The sequence below is a fragment of the Sander lucioperca genome, chromosome 18, assembly GCF_008315115.2.
Source record: "Sander lucioperca isolate FBNREF2018 chromosome 18, SLUC_FBN_1.2, whole genome shotgun sequence".
Classification (NCBI taxonomy): Eukaryota; Metazoa; Chordata; class Actinopteri; order Perciformes; family Percidae; genus Sander; species Sander lucioperca.
In genome coordinates, this window is record NC_050190.1 from 30,624,412 (window position 1) to 30,637,682 (window position 13,271).

The 13,271-nt window shown below is 42.9% G+C and overlaps 1 protein-coding gene across 3 annotated transcripts in view; it reads right to left on the reverse strand.

Annotated features, from left to right (window-relative positions):
- The window catches only part of trappc12 (trafficking protein particle complex 12), a 41,310-nt gene that overhangs the window by 992 nt on the left and 27,047 nt on the right, over window positions 1-13,271 (reverse strand). For all 3 annotated transcript variants that reach the window (XM_031321435.2, XM_035994525.1, XM_035994524.1), the window contains exons 5-11: window positions 12,438-12,576; window positions 8,318-8,430; window positions 7,979-8,051; window positions 6,657-6,730; window positions 4,491-4,589; window positions 2,612-2,715; window positions 856-943 (exon numbers count right to left, since the gene is read on the reverse strand). In XM_031321435.2, coding sequence (XP_031177295.1) covers window positions 856-943; window positions 2,612-2,715; window positions 4,491-4,589; window positions 6,657-6,730; window positions 7,979-8,051; window positions 8,318-8,430; window positions 12,438-12,576 — 690 coding nt within the window. The remainder of the gene's footprint in view (window positions 1-855; window positions 944-2,611; window positions 2,716-4,490; window positions 4,590-6,656; window positions 6,731-7,978; window positions 8,052-8,317; window positions 8,431-12,437; window positions 12,577-13,271) is intronic.

The following is a 13,271-nucleotide window of genomic DNA, read 5'->3' on the forward strand; positions in this document are numbered from 1 at the left end:
TCCCTGCTTTCAGTCTTTATGCCAAGCTAAGCTAAAGCCTGCCCTGACTCCAGGGGCCAGATGAAACTGTAGATTCATGACTAAAACTGTGTGTACGCACACAGGCGGAAATATGCATACACATTCTTTACGTCAGATTTATAAAGCCGCAGGTATGCCCGATTCTGTTTTTATAAATCTCAATTATGTGGAACTGGGCGCACACGCACAAGCCTCATTTCCACTCGCGCAGTTTGCCATAAATAGATGTCGAGACACCCTTACAAATCAGTTTGCATCATGTTGATACTGAATGAGAGCAACGGCAAGGAACTAGTGCAATCTCACAGATTGTGTTGCATCAGCGAGGTTTTCCAACAGCCCCAGAACAGCTGTCATTACACGGCTGTGGCTATTTATAATGCCCAAACCACTAATTCATCACACGTATCTGCGAACCATCATCGCGGTAATATCTCAATCATCATCATCAAATCGTCAGAGGGATGATTGATGATTGAAATTTATAGAGCTTATATTGAAACAATGGAAACAAGTTTACAGAGAGCTTCACAATTCAGGGTGAAATTCAACGATCAAGGACAGGGAAATGATGGCTCAAATGTCAATAAAAAGAACGCAAAAAATATGAATCCGTGAAATCGGCAAACAACCCAACAAAACAAGATTTTACTCTCTCTCTAGAAAACGGTGTGTACGCCTGGTCTCAAGTACGCGTGAGATGATAGATCCACTAATCTGCTTCGATGAGACAACACGATGCAAGTCATTCTTACATGACTTTGACTTAATGTGTGCGTTAAAGCGGTGTAAAGTAAAAGACGTGTTTATTACAGTGGATGTGGTGGCACTTACTACAGGGTTTTTCGGGTCAATTTTCAAGACGTCGGTGAAGGATGCGTGTGCTTCGGTGTAGTTGTTCTGACTGAGGTAGACAAAGGCCCTGAAAAAAAAAAACACACACACACACACACGGTCATACTGGAAGCTGTGGAGGACATTTCATTTTTTTACTATTTAACCTTTATTTAACCAGGTAGATCGAGAATAGATCGATCGGGAACAAATTGCCCTCAAAATGCGACGACGACGACCTGGCCAAGACAAAGCGTAAACGTGCGAGACAACATAAAGTTACACATAAATGAAAATAATATATATACGCAAAATATAAACATACAGACTACAGTAAAGAATCTACCAAAAATACAGGTCTAATATAGAATCAATATACAGTTTGTGCAATGTAATGTCTAAGTAGTATGGCAGTTAACGCAATACAACACAACAGTTCATAACATATACGGCTATAAAATATGTGGACATGCGAACAAACACCTATATTTGATAGTTGAACATGTTATATCAGAAGCGTGGGCATTGATCTGTTGCCTTAACAGCCTCTGCTTTTCTGGTGTCAGGTTTTCCACCCAGATTTTAAAACCGTAAAAAAAAAAAAAAACTGTCTCAGACCAAAGTTCACAGTGTGAACGGTACACCAGATGTAATGGGACATACAAACGTAAAATCCACATTCAAATAAATCATCTTGTTTCTATATTATTGTACAGGTCAAGTTTACATCTACGGTGATCAGATTAAATGTCTTCAAACTTAACAGCAGAGAGACTGACTGTAGTGATGATGCCATCTGGAGACACGCTGTGGAGCCGCTCCATACACTGAGAATAATGCAACCAATCCCTGGATGCTATAAAAGCAGCCATGGTCGTTTTAGTGTGATATGGAAGCAAGTTGAAAATAACCAGAATTATTAGTCATCTAAACTAAAGCAGACCAAGCTGCAAACAGCAATGACATATTATCACCTCTGAAGTGAACATGCCCCTTCACATACTCAAAAAGGGTATTTAGTGTAAACATGTTTGTATTATTACTATTATTATTATTATAACTAAATCTATTTTTTTTCAATTTCTTATAATACTTTCTGTAAATTTGTTCTCCAATGTCTATTTAATGTGTATTTGTGTTATTCTGATCACGGTTCCATGCGTTCGGGATCACGGCCTTCAGTCATCTGTGGCATTGAGGAAAAATAAAACACAACTCTCTACACTGCTGAAATTGTGGTATTTATGTGTCTTGATGGGGGTCGTGGCCCAGATCAGAGCAAATGGGATGTTGCCTTGTACTTATTTCTCACAGAATTCTTTTTGGTTACCTGATTATCAAGGTACCTGCTTTTCCTGAATGAAAAACTGCTGTATTATTCTTTAATCACAGCTGAGACCTAAAACATGTTTGTTCTGTAGTATGTTTCTACAGTAGTATTTTCTAAATTAAAAAAGATAATGTAATGAAAACACACGACTGCATGACGATATAATCTGCTGGCAGCAGTGACAACCTATCCCACCCAGTGGGAGTGGGATAGGTTGTCATCTGAAGATTGCCTCATAATTTCATCAGGCCAGAGCCACGCAGGTGTGACCTGTGCTGGCACGCCAGAAGGAAGCACGAACCTGCTATCACGAACCTGCTATAAGCCCTAAATGAAGTACCACTACCATGGAGCGCAAAATGATCCTGAGCAGCATAAAGTAAACACACGCTGTAGGCAGGTGCCAAATGTACGACACACGGGTACCTGTTCATCAGCACGCATGTGGTGTGACTGGGCTGGCTCCCTGTCATCTGGCAGGCTTTCTCCACATCCTCAAAGTACCTCTCTGCCGTTTTAACGTCTCCGATCTGGCCAAAAACAAAGCAGAAGCAGCAGCAGCAGCAGCAGCACATTAACCAACGGTCGGTGTGTGTATATAATAAAATGGGGCAAGCACAAATAGATTAGATTCTATGATTCCCCAGGGAAAACTGACTTATTGCATCAGCAAAGAATACATACAGAACATTACAAGAGGGAATAATGATGACAAAACAAATATATCTCTGTCTATTTCTATTACAACACAATGCAGTTGCGAAGATGGAGGAGTTATTTGGGGCAATCAAGGTTTCCAGAAATAAAAAAAGTCCTGTTTTATTTTCTGCAAAGACAATACTAAATGACAGGCAGGCGTGTGTGTAGGTAGCCTGGCTCCGCCCTCCTACGTACTTCTGCTCAATTTTCATTTTCCTTCAGTACTCCGTCTGGGTTTGCGGTATATTCTTGGGTTTTCTCCTGTCAAATCTTTACCGGTCCGATCAGCGAACAGAGGGAGTGGCTCAGAAGGATTTGGTTTTCCAGCTCGCTCCGTTAGTGGTGAAAGAGAACGCTAGCGATGCTAAGCCGACGTCACGACCAAACGTTAACGATTGGTTATGGCAGATCCAGAGTGGCTCTGGGCAGATCCAATAGTTTTAAACTTCAACAGAGTACCTGCCTTCAAGGAAGTAAGGCTAGTGTGTAGACCCAGTGTTATCAAAATTCTTACCTTACTTACATGTCTAGTTAAGCTTTCTCCTAATTCCAATTAGAGTCCTTTAAAAATAGATGATATACTCCTTTTCCATTGCCAGTAGACGAGGATTCCTTTTTATTTATTTATAGTGTGTCATGTTCAACGTCACAAACGCTGCTGACGGACAGAATTTGTGGTTGAGAGAGGCTACACGACACGCCCACTTTACTAAACGACAAAAAATACTTTTGTTGAACCCAAACCATGATCTTTTCTGCACGCCGATTGAAGCTGGAGTCAATAAATACCCGTCAGTACTGCAAAATAGGCCTGTAGATCCTTAGATGTTACTCTGGGGGTTCTTTGTGACCTCCTGGAGTACTACATGCCTGCTCTTGCCCAGTGATTTTTGTTAAATAGACCACTCCTGGGCAGAGGAACAATGGTGTTGAATTCCCTCCGTCTGTGTCTGCCTGACAGTGGGTTGGTGAAGGCCAAACTCTTTAGAAAGGGTTTTTTTACCAGCCTGGTGACAACCAGCAACTTTTTATCTGATCAAGGCACGGCACACTTCCACAAACCTGTGTGGTGAAGACCAGACTTTGATAGTAAAGATGTAAACGGACTGTATTTATATGGCGCTTTTCTAGTCTTAACAACCTACTCAAATATCCAGGTTTATATTCTTTCAATACGTCAGGGACCGCGCTAAACTCACACCTGATTTTCATTCCACTGATTAAAACACCAGACTCCAATAACCTCTTTAAATGTACTGAGAGTCCTAGAGGTCCACCTACCTTTTTCCAACAAAGACATTTAATGTTGGATCATTTTGCTAAATAAATAAATGAGTGAGTATATATTTGTTGTACCGTTTGTTAAATTGGGTCCCCTTTATCTAGTTTAAAGGACTTGAATGAAGATCTGATCACATTTTGGGTCATATTAAAACATTTAAAGGGTTCACAAACTTTCGAGCAGCACTCTACGCATGCGTGTGTGTTTTTTCAGGGCCTTTGTCTACCTCAGTCAGAACTACACTGGGTTCGCAAACTTCCGAGCGGCACTCTGTGTGTGTGTGTGTGTGTGTGTGTGTGTGTGTTTGTCTGTTAATGTGCAGACCTGCAAGAAGATGCGTCCTATGCCACTGAGCAGCTGCACTCTCTGCAGGGGTTCATACTGGATAATGGAGTGATAGGTCTCCACAGCCAGAACATAGTCCTGAGAGAGAGAGAGAGAGAGAGAGAGAGAGAGAGAGAGAGAGAGAGAGAGAGATTAAAAAGAAAGAGGTAAATACAAATACAAAAGTGACGAATGGAGGGCAAAGGAAGGCATGACAGAAGTTAGAAGTGAGGAAGGTAAACAGTAGGAGGTAGAGACAGGTGGAGGGCGAGCGAAGTAAAGAACAGCAGAGTTGGGGCGTGTGGAGAGAGAGAGAGAGAGAGAGAGAGAGAGGGTATTAATCAAACATGGAGTATTAGCTGGCCGATGTGACCCTCTTCCCACCTCCACACTGCACTACTACACATCGCTCACATGGTGACTGGACTGCTGAGCGGGGCAACGGAGAGAGGTCAGTGAGGTGTGTGTGTAGAGAGAGAGAGTGTGTACTGGGCTAGGATAAGGTACAAAAAGTGTGTATTGTACATGTACATTGTGTATTACGCTACAGTTTTGTTTTAGGAAAGCTCTGGCTCAGTTTTCAGTGTCCAACAAAACTAGACTTAAAATCTCATGCAGCATACAAGACAAAGAATGAATTGAGCCTACTACTGTGTATCCAAAGCCTGATATATCATTTTTCCTCTGTGCCAAAGAGCTCCTTTGTTGTCCCAAAACTATTAAAAACACATCAATTAGCCACACTTTTGCACTGGTGACATGTTCCTTTATTACAATGAACACACACACACACACACTGCAGTTTATTCTGACTCAATCCCACATACACCGTCCTGCTGCCAGAAACACTCCCTAGAACACCACATTTGAATTAATCCACCGCTGAAACACATGCATTTCCTCCCGTTTGAGTAACATTTGCTAAAATCTAGGAAATTATTTTTTTGTAACAAATGAAACTATATACAGCATTTGTGTTCCGTTTTCAATATATTTTAGTTGGAACCAATTGGCTTGGGGCTGAGTGCCACAGACAGGGTATGGAACTCAAGAAGTATTGTTGGTTTCTCTCTTTTAATGGGAAAAACTAAAACAACCCCATCATGTCTACCATACAGTTTTGTTTCAGAGTTACAATACAGTGGCAGGGTGGGAGCGTGCCTATGTTGCCACATTTATAAGAATTTTTTTTTCACTGAAAGTTAGGCCCTATGTTCCCACATTTCTAAGATTTCTAAGATTTCTTTTCCAAAATCAGGCCCTATGTTCGCCTAACCCCTAACCCTAACCCTTGAAGGGAAATATAGGAACACAAGACCTAATTTTGAAAATGTCCTAGAAATGTGGGAACATAGGGCTGTAGGACCATTGGGCTGACCCCCCGGCGGGGGGAACACTGTTTAAGCGCTAAATGATATGAAAAGTCTGCACAGCGTTTCCTCACAGATGATAAAGCTGTTGACTTTGATGGACTACACAACCCAAGAATGTTGCAAGAATCAGCCATTTAATTTCCATACAACATAGTAATGAATAGAAACTAGTGGCTGCCTGAAAGTAACAAAATAAAAAGTCTTTTAGAGTTTTTTTTATTTAAGTAAAGTACATTTTAAGTATTTAAGATTGGTAGTATATGTGCTACAACATGTAAAACTACTGATATGGAATGGAGAGTTAGACATATTGAAACTCAAATTGAGCCAATTAATTCAAAAGAATACTGTAATCTCAATTCTCACCGTTAGATGGCACTGTGGTTCTCTCTAGAGTCTGATCAAATCTACCCCCCCCTCCCCCTCCTCTTTCTCTCTCTCTCTCTCATTCGTGCTGTCTCTCTCTCTCTCTCTGACCAAGAATCCAATTAGTGGTCAGTCTGGGGGGATTTCACTGTGAATCCTCCACTAGTCTGGCATCAGAGATCTCTGAGTTACACACACACACACACACACACACACACACACACACACACACACACACACAGAGAAACACTCCCGCAGGCGCACATCCAGGCAGACACATAGACATGCATACAGGGACACATTCACTCTGTGAAGACACACCGTGACACACAAACTTGAGCTGACAAACACACACACACACACACACACACACACACACACACACACACACACACACACACACACACACACACACACACACACACACCTTCATCAGCAGCAGACAGTTGGCCATGGAGTACATGACCCTGCTGAGGCGAGACCTCCACAGCTTAAGAGACCCTAAAAACAGGGAGAGAAGAAGACAGATGGTTTATATCTTAAAGGGTGACGGACTTCCTATTTTCATTCCACCTGTTTTTCTGGGCGTCCCTCTAACGTCACCCTTTCCCCCCCACTCTTCTATCCATTGCTCTTATGCCTCTCATTAAACCTCCCCTCCTTCCCCTCCACACCAGGGTTTATTTTAAGGCGAGGTGGTGAGGAAGACACTGCGGCACACTCTGCTTTCCTATTTTCCCTCAGACAGTGCACCCCGTGGAAGAGTTAGTGTTCAGACCTATTAGTATTCATTGCTGCACGTGTGTGTGTGTGTGTGTGTGTGTGTGTGTGTGTGTGTTGGGGAGAAGAGCTAATCACTCAGTAGGGGTCTGATGTGTGAAGGCAAGGCCCTGCGTTATTGACTTGACTGTTGACTGTCTGCGTGGGTAGAGAGAGGAGAGACAGAGGGCACAGCGATTACACTGCTTTTAGAAGGGGGAGAACCTGTCAGAACTGGCGCATCCTCACACATACACTCGTACGCGCGTCACTCTGACTATTTTTCCCCAAATTATAAGCAAGTGTCTTGGTACATTTAGCTCAACTTCACCAAGTGGCTTGCTGTTGTTCATCACCTTGAATTAGCTGATAGTCACTTTAAAAAAGACAAAAACCTGACACACAGCCTTTGGACAAGTTGCTAAATTAGTAATCACAGGGATTGCAAACAGAAGACTCGGAGAACACTGCATTATTAAGATGTATTGCTGAGTTGAGAAAGTCTAAGAGAAGAGAAAAGGTGTATTTACATGTAGAGGTGTGTCTACATAAAACTGGTGAATTTCAGATGAAGGTGCCTGCCTATTTCCCCAGCACACTTGCAGATATGAGTGGATTGGAAAGGATTGATCTGTATTGATCTGTTTGGTGCGAAGGGCTGAACAGACCGTTTAATATTCAGCCCGGGTACCGAAGCAGTGAGGTGCTAAACACTTTTAGAGCACCGCAGTGGTGTGTTTACGTGGTTGAAAGTGTGTGTATGTGTGGCCGAGGTATGCTGCAGTCCTGCACCAGGTGTGCCTCTGACTCAGAGTGTGTGTGTGTGTGTGTGTGTGTGTGTGTGTGTGTGTGTATTACCCACTGGGGCACATGACCTCACTCTCCTCCCACATTGTGATGCAGTCTGGGACTGTGGCCAGGTCTGGAGCCAAATGTCTGTGTGTTGGTGAGCATGTGTGTGTGTATGTGTGTATGTGTGTGTGTACTTACCTTCCCTGTTCTCCTGTGTTAGGGTGATCATGCTGCCATCCTCAGTCAGGCCTTTCTCCAAGTTCTCCAGAATCTGTTAACAGGAAGGGAAAAATTCAAACCTCAAGAGGGTGAAGTTGCTTCACTGCCAGCGCTGAAGGCTTTTAATGTATCTGTTTTAGAATCTGCATATTCAATAACTCTAAAATCCAACCATATTTGGCTGTTTACACAGGTGGGCTGAAGGGTTTGTGTGTGGTTTTCTGTGGGTGTGTAGCTTTATTGTGTGAATACTACAGGGTATGCATGTCTTCATGTTCATCCAGAGGCTGTGTTCATGTGTGTGTTGTGTATACTAACAGCGAGGCAGACGGTTTTGAGATTGTGCAGGCGGTCCAGAGCCTCCTGGGGCTTGACCAGGTACTGGGGAAGCTCGGCATGCAGCAGCCGCATGGAGAACGGCACCATGGAGCCTGCACAGGAGGGAGGGAGGGAGAGAGAGAGGGAGGGAGGACAAGAAGAAAACAGGAGACAGAGGGAGAAAATGTGTGAGGGAAAAGGGGAAAATAAGAAACAGGGTGGCATGAGGACATAATGGGAGGGAGGGAGAGAGAGAGAGAGAGAGAGAGACCGAGAGAGAAAAGAGAGGGAAGGCGGAGAGAGACAGAAAGACAGAGTGCGAGATGAGAATATAAACCTATCCACCCACACACAGACAGCCCTGGAGGCAGGAACCTACAGATGGCATTGAGCTACGTATGGCTGCTTATTAAACCCTCTCATCTCTCTCTCTGTGTGTGTGCCGCACAGCTCCATCACTCATCTTTCTGACACACACACACACACACACACACACACACACACACACACATCTCCTGAGGAAGAGCCTATATTCAGGTGAGTTCCCGGGCTTTGATCAGAGTCTCTTTGATATTGTCATCAGACCTGACGCTCAGCTAGCTGTGGTCCACCTTTGGCTGCTGCTTCTGCCATTCTAAGTATCTCAATTTCTATCTCTCTAGTCTATCTGCTTGTGCTGTCTATCTAACCCATCTAGAGTAGAGAATACACGCTCATTTACCGATTTAGCCCAGTGTCCATTACTGCCCTCTGTTACAATGTGTTTTATCTTCATGCTGACTGGACAACGCTCTCTCCTGGTATGATTCTATATTCCGTCTCGTCTAGGCTTCAACAAGTTTGATTGGCTTAAAATCAAGACTTTTGAAACCTTTACAGTGTCTGTTAAAATGTTAACATTGTACAGACCCCGAACACTAAAAATAAAGGTACCCTGTAAAGTTGGTCTTTAGTAGTGGCTATGTGAAGAGTATGTGCCCATCTTGTTTATATCTACAGGAGCACACACATGGGTGACGAGATACGAACAGTTCCCATCAGACCAGCATTCACGACAGCGACAGTTCAGAGCAAAATCAATTGATTTAAATGGAAACGCCTCGATCGGTGGATAATTTCCACATGGGTGTTTTGTATTCAAGTTCGGTGAACATTGACATGCCAATTTGTGCCACCGACCGATAGCACATCGCCATGACAGTTCTGACTTTAAAGGTGCTGTAGGTAGGATTGTGAAGATCCAGGACTTGGCCACAAAATTTGAACATCGACAACTTCTCAGTCCCTCCCTTCTTTCCGCTAACTGTTACGTAACTGTAACTGTACGCTCAACTGTTGATCACTTTTCATTGCTTTGACACAAAATGTATTCAATGTCCACATCTTTTAAAATTCAAGAACCGTTTTCTTCACTCAACCACCACCAAAACTTACAGTCCATTTTGTACGTTATATACACGTAGAAATGTAAAATTTCTGTTCAACACAAAATTACTTATGAGACTGCAATTTGCTTTTTTCTGCCACATCTACATCTTAAAAAGGAGTAGTGAAAAAGATAAACATAAACCCCTAACTGGGACCTACAACACTAAGCGCCTCTTTCCATTCCCTGATTACCTCTATGAAACACTCGTGCCAGGTGAGGAAAGAAGGCAGGTAAGGCAGAATCTAGAAAGTTGTGTAATTGTATGGGACAATCTGGCGTTTCACCGTTCTCTTCCAGTCACAGACTGGTTTACAGCCCATCCCAGGATGGTGTCACTTTTCCTTCCACCTAACTCTCCGTTCCTCAACCCCATAGAGGAATTATTTTCCTCATAGGAGGTGGAAAGTTTAAGCCTGGATGCCAGCCGAACTTAGCCCCGCCCACAACATTTGAGGTCGGGAAGTTCGGTCTGGACTTGATCCGTTGTGGAGCAACTATGCTCGAACCAGAGCTGTTTGGAGCAATCAAATTGTCAGGGCGGGCTTTATACGATGATGGACAGATGATCAACAGTAACGTAATCAACCACGTCACCAAAGAGCGCTTGGGTTGAATTTGTTTACAACAAAGATGGCTGCCGCTGGAGAATTGAGATGTGTAGATTCCGCCATCGCGTCTGATATAGAAGATATCAACAGCGCATTCATTTTAAAAGAGGAACAGAGAACCGCGATCAAGACATTTGTCGATCGGAAAGGTGTTTTTGCCGTCCTTCCTACGGGATTCGGCAAAAGTTTAATCAGTTGCATACAGCTACTGTGTGAATTGATATATGTAAGTTTAATAGTGGGCTCAACATACGTCACATACTCCGTTGCTCTGATTGGTTGGAGGTCTATCCAATTAAGTGCAGAGGCATTTTCTTTCCTGGTTCGGTTGAAACACGGCCCATAATCACAGCCCAACGGAGCAGTATCAGACTCAGATTCTGACTAGAATCTGAGTATGACCATGTGGCTGACCACCAGCCACGTGGTCAGATGTGCCTCTTGGACACAATGCATGCTGGATGTCTGGACATATCTGCAGAAGATTGCCAGGGATGAATCAGGCATGCAGGTGTATTGCATGAGAGGACATACTGTAAGGTGTGACGTGGATGAGAACTTATGGCCAAATGCAGAAGACAGCGTTGACTAGCGCTGTTCTATTACTATACCTGTAGCTATCTTACACAAGTGTGTATAGTTATATGTATAATACATTTTGTATTGCATTACTGGAATTACTTTAGTTTCATTTAGTGCACTTGGAATGACTCTGCAAACAATGGCAAAAGCAATAAAGCCTATTAAAGCATATTGCAGCATTTCTAAATCATTCCTGTGACATATACTGTAAGGTGGCACAATCCATGCAATAAAAAGGGCCCTTCTGTTTGTTGTAATGGAATCTTGCTTTATGCTAAGTAAATCAATAAAAGATACAGACAATAGTGATCCTTATTGTAATGCTACCTGTTGTTAGTGTTGTTTTAGCTCATCATTAAGTAAGTGACAAAGTGTTACTGTTGGGAGACAGAGAACTGGGTGAGTCTTAAAAAGGGACGTAATAAATGCCCCTAGTCTAGTATGCATGTTCATCTTTTTGTCGGGCTGACATTAACTGCACGTTTGTGCAGAGGCCAAAACTCTTTCATCTAGCTGAGGAAAAACAGCAGAAGCTGGGAAGGTTAGCATTTGACCACAAGTTCATTTTATTCAACCTGTGAGAAGACTGATGCATCTTTCTCTTACTTTATTGTTTAAAACGTGAAACTTGAATGTGAATTTTTCGGAGAGTGATACATGGGCAGAGTCTCTTAAGGCATTCAAAGAGTGCGATCATGAGTAATAGATAGTCGATGCAAGCGTTGGGCCGGAGAAATGTTCGACTTCTGATGCCCGGCTACTCGTGCCAGTTTGTCTGCGAGCACCTAGCAGGGCACAAAGCGTTTAAATTGAGCAATGGAAAGTCAATCGGTTCTCTCTTTAGAAGGCTGTGCCGTGTAGCTTCAATTGTGCTTTTTTTGTACGACTGTGTGTGTGTGTGTGTGGTGTGCGTGCAGCTGTGTTCCTGCTACTGCCTTCACAGTGGTAGCCTGAGGGGCGAAGCAGATCCAAAGTAATGGGAATACATTAGAGAGCAATTCATGCAGTGTAAAAAGAGGAAAAACAAAACCAAAGAACTGCTGGAGACAAGTAGAGTTGTTGGAGCTTCTCGACGATACAGTCTAATATCAAGTGCCTGGCAGAAACTTTCCTTTGAATATTTAATAGGACAGTGCTGGTATGCTTGTGTATCCTTAAAGAAATGTGGGTAAAATGCAAAAATCCTTTTGGATAGCGGGCTTATAACACATTTAAAACTCATAGATATGAGTTTTAGAGCAGCTTTTTCAGCCCTATCATAAATACTACTATTCAACCCTCAGTCAGCCTTCAAAGAGAATTCACAGAGCACGTTTTGAACAAAAGAAATATGAAAAGAGATATGAAACTATACATGATTTTTACAATGGAAGAGTTTGTAGATTAAAGTTTCTGGGATCAAAACCAAACGTGCTCCTCCTACATCAAAGATTCAATAATAATGACCCCAAAGGACAGAGGGTGGTATGGTTTAACACAAGCTGAGAGTGTGTGTATATACCTCTCCTCCCAGGGTAAACAGTGGGGTAGTACTCATAGTAGAGGTCTGGTTGATCCAGGTTGCCAAAGGGCTCAAACTCCAGTTCAGCGTTTTGGAAGAGGTTCAGCTTGGTCAGGAGGGCCAGCCGCACAAACCAGAGCTGGAATACACACAAACAGCCCCATCTATTTGTTAGATGAAGGGATAAGACATTAATCAAATATTTAGCGTACAAAAGAAACATTAAAAACACATCATGCTAATTCTCCTATCTCGCCTGGTCACAGCTGTACCGCCCTCTGCCAGTTAGGCCGGTTACACACTGGATGCGTCGTGCGAGCGTGGCGTTTCTGTTGCGTCTCAGAAGCGTGGCGGCTGCGTGGATTTTTCTGTGTCCTACACACCGGAAGCGTGTCTGACGCGGCGCTGCTCCTGCTGCTAGGTAAAGGGAGGGCTGATCTCGGGACATAGCGCCGACAGATTCAAACTCTGAAAAATGGGTAAGTGGGCTGTCTGTTTATAACAACTTTGTGTAGCTGTAAAGAGCCTATATAGCCTATCTGATGTTGGACCGTCACTCAACACACACTACGTTGTTATTATAGCCTATCCTACCCTTTATATATCGGCTTGTTCCACGTATGGGGAGAGAGTTGTTAAACATAAATATATAGCCTACTGATTTGATTAAAGTAAGACAACGTCGGCAGTATTGACTGCAAAATATGTTACAGAATATTTCGTTCTGTATGACAGGTGCAATATTTGAAAATCTTTTCTCTGAAATTTTTTATTACATTTATATCTACATTGATGTCAAAACCTAGAGACTTTCAAACATCAAGATGTCATTTA